General features: G+C 38.3%; 1 protein-coding gene across 23 annotated transcripts in view; it reads right to left on the bottom strand.

Moving 5' to 3' along the window:
- Nrxn3 (neurexin 3) overlaps nt 1-18,675 on the bottom strand; it is a 1,559,809-nt gene that overhangs the window by 133,223 nt on the left and 1,407,911 nt on the right. For 18 of the 23 annotated variants that reach the window (XR_001235159.1, XR_001235160.1, XR_001235161.1 and 15 more), the window contains 2 exons: nt 17,311-17,400; nt 11,600-11,907 (listed from right to left, as the gene is read on the bottom strand). Coding sequence is in view for 20 of the 23 variants with exons in the window: in XM_013517252.1 (XP_013372706.1) it covers nt 11,600-11,907; nt 17,311-17,400 (398 nt within the window). In the remaining 3 variants the exon portion in view is untranslated. The remainder of the gene's footprint in view (nt 1-11,599; nt 11,908-17,310; nt 17,401-18,675) is intronic. The other 5 variants (XM_013517258.1, XM_013517267.1, XM_013517259.1 and 2 more) reach the window with 1 other exon arrangement.

Genomic DNA, 18,675 nt, shown 5'->3' with positions numbered 1-18,675 from the left:
CTGGACCACTGCTATGCAGGCCCCTTAAATCACAGAGCCAGAAATAATTCAGCAATCACGCTTTCTTTGCATGAGAAACAGGAAGGAATCAGACACTGTGGTGTATACAAAACATATATAGGGATAATTGTATATATATTTTTAAAAAGTAGCGGTTTTGTAAACTTCAAATCAACGAGGATATGGAGAAAATCATATTAAGGGAGCTGTAAAACAATGAAATTATTCTGTTCTGTCTTTTGCATAAATGGTCAGGGGTAACATTTGCATAAGTAATATCATATTGATTCTTGCAGACAGAGACTCAATAAAGACAAAGAATACATGCTAACATAATGCCCACAGGGAGGGAAAATAACCCCAAAACATAGTAGACACGGACACAGATAGAGGAATCTACTGTACTTAACTTTAAAATCAAACAACAATAATAAAGCAGACAAACAGCTCCTAAAATAATTGAGAACAGCAACACCCTATCCAGGTCAGCTCTCTTTACTCCACACTGCCAATTTCTCTCTTCATCCTTGCCCATTTCTCCCTCATGAAATTCACTTTCAAATGCTATGCCCTCCCCCTTGCCAATAGATCAAACATCCTCTAACAGATAGATAGGGCAGTAAGGAACTAATAATGATAATAATAATAATGAGAAATGGCCTCAGAGATATATTTCATGTGCCTTCCTCTCTCCTTGTCTTTTTTCAGCAGAATAGCTTCCCAGCTAGTGGGGCATTAATCATTGGAACAGCAGCTGTAAGATAAAGGTCGGGTGAAATTTCATTGTGCATTATAGTATGAGTTGTGGATGCATGAATATGTGTCTCACTCAGTATCTGGGAGGAGGAAGTGGAGAGGTAGAGCAGAAAAATCTGTCATTTTGTATATTTATACTGCTTGAGATGGCCAGGACTGGTTTCCCATTGTTACTGTGGATTAAAATCATTTATGTCCTTCTGCCTTCATTGGAGGTCACCTCTCAGAAAAGGGGATAAATATTACGACAGATTAAATTCTACTTTCCTTTTTTCCATCTGCCTCGGGGGTGTGTCGCAGAGTAAGGAACAGGAGGGGTTGCTATAGCTGTTGTTTAGATGCCTCCCCAAAGCCTCATATGGTCACAGGTAGGTTTTTTCAGAGGTGGCTGGATCTAGAGTGTATGATGCTGGAATTGTTCATGGTGTAATGCTAGGCTCAGGGGCACTAGGATTAAGGGTGTGAGTCCTACTCACCCTAAGTAGCCTGGAGAAATATAAGGGATAGAAAGAGTTGTGGTCATCCCTTGCTTGTTTTGCTACCTTCTGCCCACCTGTCTGCTCTGCCACCGTACCCTGGAGCCAGCCAATTATGGCCTGAAACCTCTACAAACTGTGAGCTAAATAAACCTTTCCTCCTGTAACTTTGAGTGCCAGGTATTTTGTCTCAGCAAGGAGAAGAGTAACCAAGACAGAGGGCATCTGGAAGCAGGAGCAGCACTGTCTGATGGGATAAGTGGCTCTCTGTTAATCCTTCATTGGGTATCGACTGATTCTCTTACATAATACTTTCAGTTCACAGATTTTGTCTTGAAGAGCCCTGGATTAGGCTTGAGAAAATTATTTGGAAGAGATAGGTAAACAGATGCTGTAGCCACTCAGTAAAGAACTGAAAATATTTAGTAGATCTTTCTTCTAAAGGTGAGATCCACATAACTGCTGTCTGGAAGTTTTTTTAGAAATCCATGGTGTCAAGTGCTATACCAGACCTGACTCAGACCCTGCACTTTAATAATGTCACCCTGTGATCTGAATAAATGTTAAAATTTAATAATCTTCACACCCTGAAATACATACATACATAGCATCCTTGTCTCTCTGTGTCACACACAAGCTCACACACATTCACACATACACACACGATCATCATACATAATCATATGGGGTAAGAGACAGAAGATGTTATATTGCATACAGAAGCCAATCAAACTCCCATCTTACAATATCTTCTGCAGCTGCTAGCCACCACAGATATGGTGTGGCGCACATTTATTTCCCTAACCACTTTATCCCAGGATGACAAGAAAACCCAGGCTACGCTCACTTCCCCATTTAGCTACCAGAACCAGCTCTGCAGACAACCCAAGGCATTAATTAGAAGGTTTCAAAAGGCAAAGCTGTCATAACAGCCTCGGTGCATCTCTAATTTCTACAATCATTCTAACACCCACCCGTCCTACCACCTTGTCAAAGACAGAATGGAAATATCCATCTTGAAGTCTGGCTAGTAATAATTATTGCTTGAAATTATTTCCCTTTATATATCAACAGAAATTAAGAGATGCGTTTTTAGAAAAAAATAAAATGAAACCAATTCTTGGACATTCAATTAAACCAGAATCATTGACTCTTTCCAATGATTCAAAGAGACATTTATTAAGTCATTTATCTTTTACATAGAAGTACTCATTATGGTGATATTCTGAAGAATTTAAGCAAAGAAGAGGAATACAGACAAAATCATGAAACTAAGCTTCACAAAATAACTTAGCCCAAGTCTCACAGTGGGTAACCTGCCTAGAGTGATGGCTTTGACAGTTTCTCTATCTATGAGCTCAGTCTCCCAGTGAATTCTTTCCTTCATACCAGGCTGCTTTGCCATAATGGTCTTTGGCAGCCTTGAATATAGATAATACTGGCTTCCCTTCTCTGCCTCTTCCTGCTGAAGAGAAGAATTTGCTTATGTTACTTTTATTCATTTAATATTTTTCTTTCCTTCAACAAAAATTTTTGAGCCTTACATTTTTATCAGTCCCTAAATACTGAGTGATGAATTCCATAATGTTCCACTGTTTATCTAGCCATTTCTCTTATTATATTCCATCCATGTTCTTTCAAAAGATCAGGAAGAAAACAGGTAGCTATTGAGCAAGTTAAATCAGAGGGTCTCGTTCAAGAATGAAGAGTGCATATACTATACAACCAGCCATTAGAGAAAAATGAGGGTAGGGTCTGGGAAGTAGGATCTGTGCAGGGAACCTCACCTATACATACTAACAGCCCTGTGAAGGCAGGTAGGAGAGTCCAACCAGCTACTCACACACATAACACCAAGTAAAGCAGAGCCTCTAGGTCACTTTCCAACCACACCAAAAATTAGAAGCATTACAGCATTACAATAATTTGTATTTGCCTACATTTGAAGATCAGTTTTTAGAGAATTAATAATTAAGTTATTTGAGAAGGGAATAAAGAGAATAGACGGGAGAGGGAAAATGGGTGGTAGTGTAATTCCAGATGTGTTTTGAAAAATATAAGCTCTAGAACTTGCCCTTGGTGGTTCTGGGACTAGACAGCCTTTGCTAAAACCAGGTCCTGACTAGTAAGTCCTATAGAAAGATGAGTCAAGACCAGAAGCAAAGGAGAACTATCTTGCCAGAGCCAGAGAAATTAAGATATCTCTTAGATATCTTTTTTTTTCTTGGGTGGGGGTATGCCGGGGCTTGAATCCAGGAACATTCCACTACTATGACACATCCTCCGTCCTTTTATTTTTTATTTTTTTAAATTTGGAGATGAAGTCTCACTAAGTTGCTCAGGTAAGACTTGCACTTTTGATCCTCTTGCCTCAGCTTTCCTTTGTGCCTGGAGCACCTTATTTTTAAGGCAAGGACTCAAGATTAGCAACACCAGCAGTGAGTGTTCCCACTGATGAGCCACAAAGGAGGGAGCCAGGAGAAAGAAGAGGGCTTACAAGCCAGCTCCTGGCTGCAAATACGTGCTCCTTTAGGAGGTGCTGCCATACTGGTGCCTAGTCATCCCTTTCAACCATTACTGACTCCTAGTCTATGCTGGTCCTATCCTCTGCATTGCATATTATAGTGCTCCCAACAAAGATCTTATCATCCTAGAGATGACAGTCAATTATAGACAATAAACAAATATGTGATGGAATGACAGACAGTGATGACTGCTGTGAGAGATAACGAAGTGGGGGGAGGTGACGGGGAGTACTAATTTCATAGAAGATGGTCTGAGAGGTTCTCTCTGTGGAACAGGAGAGAGTGTGAGTCACTTGAGAACTAGGAAGAGCTGTTTCCAGCAGAGGCAAAAGGTAATTGAGCAAGCAGACTATTCATTTAAAGTGTACAACTGAAAGGTGCCTCAAAGGCACGGTTTTCCAGATAAGTAATATGTTATTGCAATATTTTAAGACCAATATTAATAAAGAAAACCTTTATTTCAGAAATCATTATTTCAAATAAAGGCAAGCTCTGACCCTGTGATGGCCTCACTTATTCCTCCCTTACTCTGGCCCCATGCTCAAGGAGGACCAAGACCTGTATAAGTGGTGCACAGTCCTAGGAAGTATGGCCAGAGAAACGCCAAGGAGGAGAGCCAGAGGTCACACTGTGAGGACTTTGGCTTCATTGGCTTTGAACTTGGCTGAGTGGTCTCTTAGGTGATCTGAAAAAGAAAACTACCCCAAGCTTTAAAAACCACTTGAGAATGGCTGCACGTGGGTAGCCAGGAACTGAACCCTCTTCTTCCCCAGTTATGCAGGTGCTCTGAAAAAAGACCCAGTACTTTATCAGTGGTGCTGGTGCAAATTCTATCCTATCAGTACCACAGCCTAATTAGAAGGGCCTCTCTGTCACTTCTCTGGGGACTGGCAGACTTTCAGCCTGTCTGCCGTCAGTACCTTCCCGATAGTCCCCTTAAGTGACTAGACACAGCTCCGGGAAATGCTTGTCCCATTCATAGAAATTAAGGTATTAAAAAGGGGCTGAGAAGATTACATTGTATTCTCTTCACTGGCCTGGTCGATTCTTTAAGAGGAAGGCAAACCTATCTGGCTGGGTGCTTTTTTTTTTTTTAATAAATCATAAAACTATGCAATTCTAGAGAGAAAATGTCACTAGAGAGGCATACCAGGCAACAAGTAAATTAGAGTCCAATTTCCTTTCCCCAAAATTGTTCTCTGAGAGGAGAAAAGAAAGTACCTGTGTGAGGATGAGGAGAAGACGGAAAACATTTCTTGGCTGGCTTCAAAAATCTAATTAGACTGACAAATCTTCAGTGCCTTCCCCAGTTATGAGGGTTGGCAGGAAAGGAAGGAGCCCTGGAGCCACACATTATGTAAGGCTGTTAATCAATATTAGTTGAACCCTGATCCTAAAATAAACTTTCCCTGGAGGCTCTGTTGTCTAGTGTTGAAAGCAAGAGAGGGAAAGCTGTACATATTCCTTGCCTCACTCTTGTCAGGCCAGTGGCAGCAGGGATGAGGTAGAGGGACCCCGAGGTGATAATTCTCTGGGTAAGTATGAGCACTTTTGATGTAGGGTGATCCATACCCCTATGAAGCGTGGTATTTGAGATAAAATAGATCTGTCTTGTGTCCCAGTCCAAGACAGACTGACTATTCAAGGAACCTGGAAAAAACTGGTGTTCTAACATGGTTCCTGATATGCCATTTACAATAATATGCTGTAAATCTGAGTGTCATTCATTTTGTTGAACCATATAAAATTGCTCATATTTGAAAATTTTGACTTACAAAAACGGCAGTCTTGTTCACTTTGGACTAATAAGAGTATTCTATAACATAAGGAGTAACTGTTCAGCAAAGTCAATTCCCACTTCGGCATGTGAGAGTCTAGCCTGGAAAACTCTTTTCATTGATTAGTTGAAGACTCTGATTTAATCTAGGATCCTTCTATGTCACTGTGGGTTTATGTAAGTGGAGACAAAATCACTCTTCTTAAACTTATCCAACCCTAAAAGGAATGCTAAACTCTATGAGGATCTGTGAATTCTGGGTTTCTTAGTTTGAAGTGTTTCCTCATTGAGAAAATTTTCAGTGAAAGCTTCTGAGTTGTTTTGCATGATCGCACTTCTGCACACAGTAGGCTTGTGGGGAAAAATCACATCATGATCTTTTCTCAGGTAATAACACTGAAGCTTAGAGAGGTAAATCAACCTGCTCAGAGATGTACACCTAAGTCCCTAAAAAGATCAGGGCTTCAGTTCAAAACTTCTGATGCTAAACTGCATACTCTTCCAGTCAAATGCCTGGGATTCTGTCCAGAACAGACCATGCATAAGCATAACTTTTCAATTGCAAGCTTTTGCTATTTCATTCTGCAGTGTTCAGCATCAGGCTGAAGTGTGCTTCTTAGGGTCCTCAGCCTAAAACTGAAAAGCCAAAGGGTGGGATTTCTATGTAGGTTCTATTATAAAACATAAAACATTATATTTCCTTCTGGAAGTTTTGAAAGTAGTTTATATCCCACCACTGAATTTGTGAAGCTTAAGCTGAAAAATGAAATCTTACAATCCTTAGTCATTCATTTATACTTCTTATTAGAATAGTTTCAGTCCAGGCAGAGCATTGTGATTTTCCAGCAATTTTCATGTGCTATGGAGCACTGGCCAATGTCAAGGTGACTTTGTCAATGCCCAGTACAGAAAAAGTGGGTCATGATCTGTATCCTGCTAATAGCTTATAAACAATTCCAAATGGTGATTTAGACAGAACACACTGAGCTCTCTCTTTGCTGATAACAATTCAGGCTGAAGACCGCAGATAAGAGAATGCACATCATTCTTGGAGCTATTTTCCTTTTGGTCCTTCTCTTGTGGAAACATTTTGGTTGTACAGCCAAACATTAGTAGTGAAAGACTTTTGTTCATTTTCCTTCTGTCCTGATTGAGGATGGAGAAATTTGAATGAATCTTCCTGTGTTAGAAGCTGATGTACGGATGTCATTATAGTTGCCCACCCATCCTGAAGTCAGCTGTAGTAAAAGTGTCATGCTGGAGTATTCGTAGTGGTATGACCTACAGGGAATCCTATCCCATTCACTCCTGTGGGTCCTTCCCCATCTGGGGGAGTTTCATGCTGAGGCTCGCACAATCTGGAACCCTTGTCTCTCACAAATTGCATGTATACACTCTCCTTTCTAACTGGTCTTGGCTCTTTCTCCCAGCAATGGTCAGTTTTGACTTTTACAGTATAGCTTCTGATATTTGGTCAACTGGAACTTGTTCCTTGCCCTGCCTTTGCAATTGTGCTCATCTTAAAAGGCCCAGTTCCATAATCAACTCATTCATGCAAACTGGCCAAGTCATCCTCTATACAATTCATCATCCCCAACACAGACAACCATCCATATGTCACTGTCTCATAGTGATAGTTAGTGTCAAGCCCTCTTGCCTTCCTCAGATTATAAACTCTGTGATGGTCAGGACTTGGATTCCTTTTCTCTGTAATCCTCAAAATATGGGTAAAAAAATAAATGTCATAACTGAACCTATTTCTCAAGTCCTGTAGAATTCATGGATTCATTTAAAAAATAAACTCTTGGGTTTGTTGTTAAAATAAAAGAAAAAATTCAAGATGAGTAACTGTCAGAGAAATCCAACCAGTCCCAATGTCACAGATATTTTTATCAGAACTAGTTTCAGCCTCTAAATTTAACCCCAGATCTCCTTTAAATCCCTATCCTCTCTAAAATTATTAGTCTTAATCTAAATTATAACTACTACAGACAAGAGGTATATTTTTATAACAATGGCTAAAATATCTGCAATCTTACTCTATATAGTACACTTGTTTTGAGCACTTTACTTATATTAACCCAGTCATCCTCAGAAGAGTACATGTAGTATAGGCCTGGCTAGTAACTCCCCTGCTCTCCCCATTTTCTGCATGGTCAGCTCAGGTTGGTTGCAAATTCTTACCATTTTTTCTTGTGAAGAAGTGAGTTTCCCATCTCTTTTCTTAGAGGAGGGAAAACCCTAGAATCTTAGACCAATAGAATATGGTGACACCCACCCAGTTTCCAGGATATAGGATATTGGCTCTAAGTATTTTCTTTCCTTAACACACCCTCTCTGGAAGCTTTGAGACTCCATGAAGCCAGTGCAACTATTCTGTTGAAGGGGATACAGGCAGAATCCTGGAGATAACATAAAGAGGGAAAACAGCCCACTTAAGTCCAGTCTTTCCCATTAACCAACTCAGGCATGAAGTATTTGTGGGAAGCCAAACCTACCCGACTACAGCAGTCACTGAATAACCCAAATCAACTCCATAAAGGCAAGAAAAATTGCTGCATTGAACTCTGCCCATTATTCTGACCTGTCAAATTATGAGATCTAATGAATAGTTATTCTAAGTCATCAAATTATAGGAAAGTTTGTTTCTCAGCAATAGTTACCTAGAACCTAGGTGACTTGTCTAGGGCCACTTAGCTAATAGGAAAATGAACTAGATTTTAAATGTAGGCTACCTTGTTCCTAGTACATACAAAGAATCACTAAGCTATAGTCTTACCTAGAAAAGAATGTCCAAAGTACCCTGACACTTACAGAAGTAAAGTTTTCCCCCAGCCATTAACTTCCAGTTGTTAAAAGACTATAAGGTAGTGAATAAAGCTTGTCCTTTGTTATAATTTATTCAATGTCTGTTTACTGAGCACTACTAAGTGTGAGATTTTTGCTTGAGATTTATCACAAACACTTGCACATACACACAAATGCTTAGCTGCTCAGTGAGTACCTTAACTTTTGTTAAATTTGGGGGTATCTATAGGCATTCTTCTTAACACAGGGTCAAGTTACATTGCTTGGTCACAATAACTGTGAGCAATTTAAATAGTGCATGTCATTCAAAAGCAGCTCTGCACTCATGTCTGTTACAAACTGGAATATCAGAAAGATCAAAGCACCAATTTTTTTCCGCGAGACTAGAGAATCGGAAAGCTGTGGCAATTCACTGAGAAACTATTTTTTTCATGTTCATACACAGTAAGAGCAGCTCTAAAAGCACTTTACAGTTTTACTTTGATCTGAAATCAACACTAGTAGAAGTCCACCTGAAATAAACTCCTCAAATGATGCTTTCTTAGTTCATATTTTAGGAAGAACCGGTACATTTTTGAATAGGCAGGATTTTATACTTGTGATCTCACATGTTTATTTTTTTTCTCCAAGAACAGTCCCCATTTTAGGCACTTTGCTTTAATAATATTATAGAAGAAAAGACAATGGAACAAAGTATCACTTGAAAAATGATTTCACACATAGATGAGAAAATGAATATGAAATCCAATCTTTCTACATGTCTTTTTTTTTCTCTCTGAGTTATCTTCCAGAGATCAAAGCTCTATGAGTCTTTCTCATCCAAGAAAATTAGTTAGATCACAGAGGTCTATTGAAACTTGAGTCTTTACCTTCTTCATCCCAAATCTCCAGAGTCTAGGACTTGGGCTAAACTTGGACCTGAATGCAAGGGTTGCTATGTTTTCCTTCCTAACATAGGCTTGATGCAATCTACAGAATGTAGTTGAGACCAGAATAGTCATGGAGATGAGTTATTCAAACTTTTGTGGCACACAAGGAAAAATTCTTGTGGATAGTTGGTAAAAACAAGAAAAGCTCCAAACCTTTGATGTAGCATTATTTTCTTTAGTTTTTCTTTACAAAAAGCATGGGGCGTTTTTATGCCTCATTCCAGTCTATACAATTCTGCAAGGCTTTTGCCTTTCCACCAAGAGTATGCATTTACACACCCTTGAAAACATTGTCAACAGATTTGTAACTTCTTTTTATAGCCTTGATAGAAGTAAAAGGACAGACATGCAAATTTAATCCAGTTACTACTGGCCTCAAAAGAAAAGAAACACACAAGAGAGAAGTTGTGGGACAGGGCTGTCCCAGAGACCCACGTCCTCCAAGAGAATACAGGTTCTATGAGGTTTAGAGTTATGGTCATTGGCTAAATTCTGTACCTTGAAACCCAGTCTTTTTTTAGAAGGCCTGACTTTTTTAGTGTGTATAAAGGCCTTAGGAATTCACATAATCTACACTCAAACATGTATTGGCTAAGGGAGGGAGGGTCAAAAACTGCCAGTTATCATGGCTTGATCCCTGAATCTCTGTATAACAGTAAATCTACCCGTGGTCAGTGAAAATTTGGCTTTAAAAAGGACTACAAGATCAGCCATTCCAATGAAAAAAAAGCCATTTGCTTCTCTGCTTCCCACCGAGTTAGCAGAATATATTCTGACAGAAACAAAACAAGTCTGCCAAGACCTGTGCAAACAGAACTATCCCTTCACCAACAATAAACAGATCTGCTCTTGAGCTATAGAGAGTCATAATAGGAATATATATTTCCTTTTATCTTCTCTTCAGTGAGTGGAGTGAGGTGTCAGGAGTTATTGCTTTAATATTAGCATAGTAGCACTACTTTTTTCTTTTGATCGTATGTGTAGGTATGCATGGAATAGAATCTGTGATTGTCAGACTGCTATACTAGCCAGGTTCTTAGCGGCCTTTAGGAAACATAAAATAGGCTGATGACATCATCAGCATAGTTTCAAATTGTTTTTATGGACCTATGATAAAGAGCCCTCTGGATTTCTGCTCAAAGAAAAAGTGAAAGGAACATAGCACATTTACTTCTGCTTACCTCATATAAAACTAATTCAGAATAATGGGAACACATGGAAGGTTTACTTGATTATTGACGTGAAATTTACAATGTCCACTGGAGTCAATAGAAGGGTGATGTCCGAGACTCAATTGGGTTCCTGGATAATGTCTCTCTTTTCTTGAGACAAGGTCTTGCTACATAGTTCAGGCTGTAGTTGGACTCACTATGTAGCCCAGGTTGGCCTAGAACTTGCAACGATTCTTTCCTCAGCCTCTCAAGCACCGGAATTATAGGCATTCACTGCCCCATGCTAAATTAGGTAATGTCCTAATACTGGAAAGCAGAAGAGGCAAGTACTGCTGTAATGAATTTTTTACAAACACTAACTAGGCTAGGGGTGGTTTCCCCACAAACAATTGCAATGTCTTATTTTATGCCAGAGACTTTAAGGCTAATAACTCGATTAACCTCCTACCCCCTACTAACTAGATTTATGAAATACCAAGGGAGTCAGCAAGGTATTTAGCTTTAGCTTGGATATAATTACTTTAAAGTGGAAAAACAAAAGCCTTACCGCAAAACTAAGGACTTCTTGCCTGGCTAAGTTCAAATCTTCACTTTTTCTAATGTAATTAGTATCTCAGTCAAACATAAGGGAAGCCAAATGGATCCCCAAAATGACAAATGATTAATCAAAATTTAATATCAAACACAAAGCCCACATTTTAAAAGGATTATTTGAACTTCTAGCTTCAATTGCCCTTGATTTAACAGTACCCATAGGTCTCCTGTTCCAACAAAGCCATCTGGAGGATGTGAATAGAACTGAACTAGATACAGTCTTTCCAAGGGTAATAAAATTTCCTTTACCCTCTTTCCTTTCTGCTATTTGAAAAGAAGCAGTAATAAAATAAGAGGAAGTTTCATACTAAAAGTGTAGTCCATTGCTCATTTTGAATAACACCTTAAGCATTTCAGCGACGAATATGACACAAATCATAACCACAAGCACCACAAGATTCTCATGATTATTTCTGCTCCCGGGTCTTATTACTATGAGCATCGCCAGGCAACTTTCCTAAAACCTAGCAATTCGAATGCTTTAATACATAGAACGCTGACTATGATAGTTGTGTTTTAAATGCAAAGATCCAGAAGAACTATTTCTCAGAAAAAGGCTTACCTGAATGCTGGCTGTAGAGCGATTTTTGCGAGTTGTAGTAGTGGCCATTGTAGTGGTGGTTTCCATGACAGTGGTAGACATTTCTGGTGGCATGGAGGTGGTCTGCGTGGTTCCCAAGATCGATGGGACTTCTCCTACGAGCCGGACACTTCCATTGATTTTAATATTAGGGTTGTTCTCAGCTGCCATGTTCAGTATCTTCAAACCATCATAATAGAGCCCAGAGAGTTGGCCTTGGAAGGGGCGTTCTCTGTCCACTCCTCCGATGGTTATTTGCGCCTGGGTGTTGAAGATGGTTAACTGCCGGCCTAGTGGGTTGGGTGGAGGAAATATTATTATTTCCATACATTTTCCCTCCTTGCCTTACCCGGTCTGAATGGACCAGGCATCAAAGCAAGCTTTCTTGAGCAACTGAAACGGGAGAAACAGATAACAAAATTTCAACACTGGGGGCTGGGGATTTAGCTCAGCGACACAGCGCCTGCCTGGCAAGCGCGACATTGTGAGTTCGATTCCCGGTACCGGGGGAAAAAAAAAAATTTCAACACCGATGTTGGCAAGTAACATCTCATTATGGTTATCTCTTCCACGGTCTAACTGAAAATCTTAAATAACCTGAATAATGAAATCTTGATTTCTTTTTCTTCTATGGAAGAAGAAACCTTGTTTCAATGGTGAAAGCTATCACAGTTTTCTTTAATATGTAATTGTGGATGACATAATTATCTGAAACAAATAATGGCCTTACTAAATCACAGATGGTTATTGGTTTCACTTTTTAAGCTACAAGTATACTTAAAAACCAATTAAAAGAAATTATATATGACAAACAAAAACTCAGTGAGGTTATTAAGAACAATAAATTTAAAGAATAGATAAGATAATTAAATTATGTTAATAAAAATTAAATTTCATGTAAAGGATTAGGATTTATTGCACACTTAAAAAATAAATATTCTAATCATCAAATGGATTTTTTTTATGTCTTCATGGTGAATAATGTTCTACATATATTTACTATCTAAAATACCATGACAGATAAACTCTCATAATTACTTCTTTTGGAGGCAAGAGGTTATGATCAGACAACTAAACTATACTCCATGATAGAAAATAAGTAGGACTAAAGGTAGGAGGTTAGGGAATATGTCATTCAGAATCAGTAATATTTTTAGAAGGGGAGAGATGTTAATGAAGAAAGGAACACAAAAATCTCCTTAAATATGTAGAGATACATTGAAGAATATCAGGAGTTCACCTATCTGGAGTTGTTACTGGGGGCCACTTATGCTTCTGTAGAAAGAATACTATCAGAATAAAATCATGCAGGATAGAGTTTAGCATAGTGGAACTCCACTAATCTTACTCCAAACTATTTCTACTTATTTTTAAAAAGTCTATCTCAAGCTAGATCCTTCCCTGAAAAAAAACTTTAAAAGATTCTGAAATTTCATTCTAATTTATCATGCTAAGGCCTTCTTTAGTGCTATTTCTTTGGATTATTTTCTTCTGCTCTTCCATAGGCAGAAAGGGAAAGACAGACCTATTAATAGAATTAAGTACATCCCTCTGAGTTTTTCTTCACCTCATTTAGTGATCCAACAATACTCCAATCATCCTGAACCTAATCACTGGATTGCTTTAGCTAGGAAAATCTGGAAAGAGTTTTCTCTTATTCTTGCCTGCTTATTAAAAGACTGAAGTTTTTGCTCTACTATCTCTGATTTAATGAGCAGAGGTGTAGGATGCTGTTTGGGCCCTGAATCTCTACCCCTATGATATGACCTTCAAGGCTGTACAAATGTTTAGGTGCCCCTGAATTTCTGGTGTATAATGTGGACAATCTACAGAGCATAGCTCTTCCTCAGTGTACCCTAGAGGAAGAAATTAAAACAGCAGAGGAGGGAAACTGTGCCTGCTCAGAGGGAGCTCTTTATAGATAAATGTCAACTGCTAATTAAGTGACTTTTGATGATGTATTACTCAAGAATAACATACAAATAATACCCATGTGAAAGCTTAAGGAATTGACTAGAAAACTTTGTTACAGTCAAAATGTTCTTCACTTTACAAAAATCTCTAGAGCACAGAAAAGGGTCCTGCTGACGTTGATGATAACAGAATTTTCCAAATCCTAAAGGTGCAATCAAAACAGACTGAATACATTCCCATTATTTTTGCACCTCTTCGTTCAGGCTCCTGTGCGCACGCTGCGATATCTGCCTTTTGGCCGCTGTCCTCTTCACAGACATGCAGCAAAAGTTAAATGCCCAATGACACAGGGTAATGGCCTGGAGTTTGCTCCTCTCTACAGGTTATTTTCAACAACTTTTCCTGGGACTTCTAAATTTACTACAGAAAAATGATATAATTGAAGAAATATTGCTTCAACATAGGCATTGAAGCAGCTTAACAGAAATTAGAAGCAAAGTACATTGTAAGAGATTTGTAGGGTGCTGTTGTCTTTGTTGCTCTTATTTTGTTACTTATTTTTCCTCTTTAAAATAAAAAAGAGATTGGTAGGGCGAAAATTCAATATCTTACACTAGAGAGCCCCAGAGCCAAGGTGTGTCTCCCACACCTACAACTATCATCCCTTCGCAGCGTTGATCCATATCTCTTTTTGTTATTTGTATATAATCCAGCACCGCTGGTTCGTTAATGGTTGAGTAATTTTGATTAGAGGTAGAAGGTTTTATAATCTAATATTCTTGAGAGTACTTCACAATGATAACTTCTATAATGGTTCTCATCTAACTTTCTAGGGAATATTCATTCTGCCAATGCTTGCACGTGAAAAGAGGGTCAGAGAAAATTGAAATTCAAAGCTGAATTACACTAGCTGAAAATGATGGATTGCATTCATCTCATTTACTATAGTTCACCCCATAAAGTGGTCTTTGCTCACTGGAGACTGACCCAAGAATTAGGAAAAGCAAGACATGTTTGGAGAATATAATTTTAGACTGCTCCTTCATCCCTGCCTACCACTCCTTTCCCAGAGAGATCTGACTAATCACTTCTTGCAAATGAAACTGGCAGGGTGAGACCGTGAAAGGGCTGTGTATTCACTTTCCCATCATGTCATAGAAAGTGCTTGGGTTTCTATTTACTTGTTTGTTTTATGATGTACTTCTAGCTAGATTTGCTTTCCTTTTGTTTCAAAACATTCTCCTAACGCTCTGTACCTTGGGTTAGGTGGTTAATCTCAAAGCTAGCAATCAGAAAGGAAGAGTAAAACATACTCAGTCTCTTGCCTTCTCCTCCTCTAATTGATTTATCTTTCTGAACTAAGCAGGCAAACAGCCAGTACTATCCGTTCTCGATGGGATATGGAGGGCAGACTTGAAAAAGCCTCCTTTTTCATTGTGTGCCCCAAATTTCTCAAAATCAATACCATAGTTCTTTTTTCTTATTATTATTTCCTATCATCATTAATGTGTTTAAAATAAGTGATCATTATATACGTGTGTGTATAAATACATACATTTTTGAGTCTGAAAATTATCTTTTCATGAATTATGTGAAGGTTTGTTATAACACTAGTAGAATGTAGCTGTTTTGTTTTAGTCATTTGTCCTCTTAGAAATCCTTAATTGTTACCTCATTTGGACATTAAGTTCACATATGCTTAAATTAAATCCTTGCACGTCTCCAGTCAGTGTTGCACAAAACTAATTAATTAAACCTCAGAACACCCTTGGGGAATAGTCCATATTATTTCTCCTCTCCTTAGATAGGAAACCTGAGACATAAAGAGGTTAAGTGGATTGTCTAAGGTCAGAAAGTCAATCAATAGTAGCCAGAGCCAGAAAACAGACTTGGGAATGCTATGACCTAGCTCTCCTCCCTAGTGACAGAAATAACTCCAAAGAGGCATTCCAAGTACTTCCTAATGCATCTCTCTAATCACCTTTCTATCTCCTTCCTTTATGTTTGTTGTTACAAGGTCTTTCAGTGCATATTTGCCTTACTTTTGATGGGAAAGTTAGCTAGGCAGAGGAAGAGGTAAAGCAATAGAATAAATAGATGTTACTCACCCAACTTACAGAAAAAAAGAATTTCAGTGAAAATAATGTAGAAGAGAATCTGACAGTGTGCAAAATTCTTTTTAATATTAAATGCATATGTAAACATGTATATTAGATAGGAAACTGCAGTGCCTCCCTCCATCCCACCCCAACCTCCCCCTCCCACCCAACACCCATTTATGCACTTGAAAGCATCGTTCTATGTGAAAGCCAATTCATAACAATGCTATCAGAAGGAAAACTAAAGGCCTACCAATACTTTATAATGGTTTATACAAATGAAAATGCCTGGCATGCTATTAAACTTAGACTTCAAAAGGCAATGGAGTAAAATAAAATATTATTAACATAAAATTGAAAGAAACAAAAAGGTTCTCTCAGGCACATGAGACTCAGACATGCATCTAGTTTTCTGTTCCTTTTTAAAAGTGAGGCAATCATTGTATTTAATGTTAAAGGGACTTTATGAGCTTTTGATTACTGAACAGAATTATTTGCTTTTTAGAGTTATTCTTAATTTATTTTTAATTAGACCACATATGTTGTAAACAGGGCAAACAGTTAAGACTTGGTGAGGATTTTCCGTGTTTTAAGGTCTCAATGTCTTCACCCAACTAAAAACGGCAGTGGTCTTTTGTTTCAGAAGTTGTGTAGTAAAGAGTAGTCCCAATTCCTCCTCATATGTAATGCAATCAAATCTCTACAAACTTTAAAGGCTCATTTGAGGTCTAGAGACAAGAGTAGCTTATACTAGCTCAAGAAAAAGCAGAATGTATAGCTTCATAGAGATTTTCTTTATTAAAAAACAATAGTTTGTCTCATAACCAACAGAAGCCACACAGAAAATTCTAACTTGAGTTATAACCGATGCCCTCTTTTACTAACAGAGTAGTTGTTTCGTTGAGCAAATCAGAAACTGTTTTGCCTTTCATGAGCCTTTCCCCTTCCGACTCATTGTCTTCACCACTTATACATTTGTTGCATAAAACATCAAATACACAAGGGTATCGTGCAACCAAAGTGTGAAATAAGCTTGTTTTCTTTTTGTTTCAGTCAGCAAGTAGGATGCAATTAATCTCATAAAAAAAAAAAAAAAAAAACACTTTTGCCTCTAGGTTTGAATTTAAAGGCAAAATTCATCTTTCTCATTCATTTCTTTGTTTAAAAACAAATGTTAAAACACATTGCTTCCCTTATAACATTTGCTTTAAGCAGTTTAAGTTTCAAGTCAGTCGATGATTCTTTGTTGAGTTAGCCATACTACACAGATAGTAAAGCCAAAACAGCCTCAAGACGTAAGTTTAAAAAGTACTTTTGAATTTCTTTTTTTAGAAAGCTCTAGTATATGAGGTAATTTAAAACAAATTAACAAATAATGTCATGCAGTGGTTAAATTGCCATAATACATTTCTGTTTTAGACATTCCTGGAATTTCTTGTTTGTGGTTGTTATGCTGATAGCAGGCTAAATGCTAGTCCCTTTAACTGTATTTTAATGGCAATGTATTATAGCATGATTTATCAACATATGGCAGGTGGAAGCTGACACAAATTATAATGAAAATTAAAACAGTCATTTATGCAGCAGGCGATTATCATTTAAGGAACATTTATTTGCAGGCTTTAAAAATGAGGGTTTAGAATCAAATGATTTTAAAATGAAAGTTTTAACGACGGTTACCTTTTTCCTGCAGCCACTCCTCTACGGGCCGGTTATATTTGAAGGGGATTTTCTGTTTTACCATTTGGAAGCGTTCATTATCAGTGTTGCCTTTAAAGTTTAAAAAACAGCTTAAAGAACAATCTGAAAAGTCAATACGTCATTAAAAATAACATCCTAGGTTTTTTGTTTGTTTTATGAAGTTTTTAGAGATAGATATCAATTTATTGTTAGTAGAGGTGGAGTTGAAGTTACTCTCCCTCAGTCAACAGGTTTGAGGTCAGGTTAGTCTTGGCTATGTAGTACTCCATCGTGCTTGGACAACATGACGTTGGGAGGGAATCAGTAGGTTTTCCCAGTTAGAGAAATGTGTTTACCTTCACACTCTCTCCTCATCCCAGTTTGACCTTTGAGGATTTTACCTGCCAGACCGCTTTCACAATGCAACAGGGAATGATTAGCGTCTCTGCCAGGCATACTCCACTATAACACCACGGCAGTCCCCTCAGAGGACAGGGCCACATCCTCCCTTATTCTCCTGTCAGTTGCAACTGCTCTGCTTTTAGGCACAGAGAAGCCAAAGAACAATTCAAATCCTGAAGGAAGGTAGAGGAGAGCTTGGCATCTCCTTACCTGTGTTAAACAGCCAGACTAGGACACAGGACTCTAGATCTCTAACTCCTTTTACAGATTTGCTCCACATTTTAAAAAAAAGGGACCTCCAAAGGAAATATATAGAAATATGAGGTGTTGATTTGTATCTCTCTCTCTGTCTCCTCCTCCCCGCTTTCCTGAACAAGCACTCATTCATAGAGAATGCCAGGGATACTTCTTCCAAGCTTAACATATCTAATCAGTTTCAAGGCTCTAACATAATGCTTTTAACTGCCAGCATGGCCCCCTTTCTCCTCTGAAACTGTTATCACCTCTCCTGGATGGCTTCCCTAGTTAGGAGAAAATGGGACGTGGTGTTGTAGTGATAAGCCCCTTGTGAATATGCTTCAAATAACAAAATAATGCAGCCAGGTTGTGGGAGCTGCTCTGTGTCCTCCACCAGCCTCATCATGATCTAACAGAAACTAGTGGGTTATAAATTTGTTATTTTTGATTCACTGTCCCACATTGGAACTTAGGGACTTCCGTTTCAAATTACAATATTAAAAAGTGAAATAAAATTTTTAAAAACTCTCAAAACAGGTGGCTTAGAAACAATTTACAAAGAAGTCCAGAAGCCAGAAAGAATATTATATTTTGATATAGCCACAGAACAGGGAAAAGAGGAGTACCATGGCTCTTGAATTGCACCGCCACCCCTATATAGGAGTTATTATTGGCTGAGCAGAATCTACATGCAACTAACTAGGGCCTGCTTTGTGGGTATGCCTT

This window comes from Chinchilla lanigera, unplaced genomic scaffold, assembly GCF_000276665.1.
Source record: "Chinchilla lanigera isolate Chin_1 unplaced genomic scaffold, ChiLan1.0 scaffold00037, whole genome shotgun sequence".
Lineage (NCBI taxonomy): Eukaryota > Metazoa > Chordata > Mammalia > Rodentia > Chinchillidae > Chinchilla > Chinchilla lanigera.
Note: the sequence above shows the minus strand (reverse complement) of the source record. Positions and strands in the feature narration are given on the sequence as shown.